Consider the following 1,488-nt stretch of genomic DNA (forward strand, 5'->3'; position numbering starts at 1 on the left):
CAGTATTTGTAGCATTGATCTGAGAAAACTGACATTTTAAATGTCCAATAATAACATGGATTGAGTCTTTGAAAGTTGCCACATTCATATAACTTTCTGGATACCAAATGGTACAACCTCTACAGTGAATAGAGGGCAAACAGAAAGGTCTTTCCAATAAAAACAACACGAAATGCTTTTTTGTTTTCTTTTTTAAACAAAACTATGTTTATTGGCATCCTATCCTGGATACTTTCATGAATATAATTTTCCTGATTTATTAACTCATACAGTTTTGGAAAGCAAGTACCTATTGAGAACCTTTTTCAGAGCTGTCTTTACTTCTTTATTTCTCAGTGTATAGACAAGAGGATTAAGTAGTGGGGTAATCACGGTATAGGTCACTGCCACAAGCCGATCCTTATCCGAGGAGTACAGGGATGTGGGCCTTAAGTAGATAAAGGAAGCACAACCATAGTGGACAATGACCACTGTGAGGTGGGAGGCACAGGTGGCGAAGGCCTTACGCTGTCCCTCTACTGAGGAGATCTTGAGGATGGTGGAAACAATGAAGACGTAGGAGATGAAGATCAGTACTAAGGGAACCAGCAATACCAGAATGCTGAGGAAGAAGATAACCATCTCCTTCAGATTGGTGTCTGTGCAGCCCAGTTTTATGACAGGGGAAATGTCACAGAAGAAGTGGTTGATCCGATTGGAGGCACAGAAGGGTACACTAAACACCAGGACGTTGACAACCACAGAGATCAGGAAACCACAGAAACTTGAGGCTAAAACCAGCTGTGTGCAGGTGGCTCTGCTGACAATGAGTGTGTAGTTGAGAGGGTTGCAGATGGCAACATAGCGATCATAGCCCATTACAGCAATTAGGAAACAGTTGGTACAAGCCAAGCCCACAAAGAAATAGAGCTGGGCCACACACCCAGAAAATGAAATAGTTGGAGCTGTGGAAAGCAGGTTGGCCAACATTTTTGGTACAATGACCAAGGTGTAGCAGGTTTCAGAACAGGAGAGGACAAAGAGAAAGAAGTACATAGGGGTGTGCAAAGTCCGATCCAGATGAATGACTGTCATGATGGTGGCATTGGCCATCAGAGTCGTCAGGTAGACCAGAAGGAAGATAAAGAAGAGAAGGATCTGCAGATCCCCTAGGTTTGAGAAGCCTATAAGGATGAACTCGGTGATCATGCTCTGGTTCTGCCTTTTCATTGGTCACTGCAAATCAGACTCAGACATTCTGCAACCGGCAATAGAAAGAATTTGACAAAAGTGAATGCCCCGAAATAGATCATGTCTGTGTTTCTGTACAAAATTGACAATACTAATCTGAAAAAATGAGTAACAAACAAGTTAAGCACATTGATCAAGGGGTGAGGGGAAAGCAGTAGGCTTGAGGAGTAGTGGCATAAGAAAATTCCCAATTCAATGATATCTGAAGACATCATTTTCATTTTTGAAAGTTGTTTCCATTTCTCTGTCTTCTTATTG

General features: G+C 41.9%; 1 protein-coding gene across 1 annotated transcript; it reads right to left on the minus strand.

The window, feature by feature from the left end:
- Positions 1–264: 264 nt before the first annotated feature.
- Positions 265–1,209, minus strand: LOC122431333 (olfactory receptor 10T2-like). Its single transcript, XM_043452614.1, has one exon. The coding sequence runs from the start codon at positions 1,207–1,209 to the stop codon at positions 265–267; it is 945 nt and encodes a 314-aa protein (XP_043308549.1).
- Between the last annotated feature and the right edge of the window lie 279 nt (positions 1,210–1,488).

This window comes from Cervus canadensis, chromosome 2, assembly GCF_019320065.1.
Source record: "Cervus canadensis isolate Bull #8, Minnesota chromosome 2, ASM1932006v1, whole genome shotgun sequence".
NCBI lineage: Eukaryota > Metazoa > Chordata > Mammalia > Artiodactyla > Cervidae > Cervus > Cervus canadensis.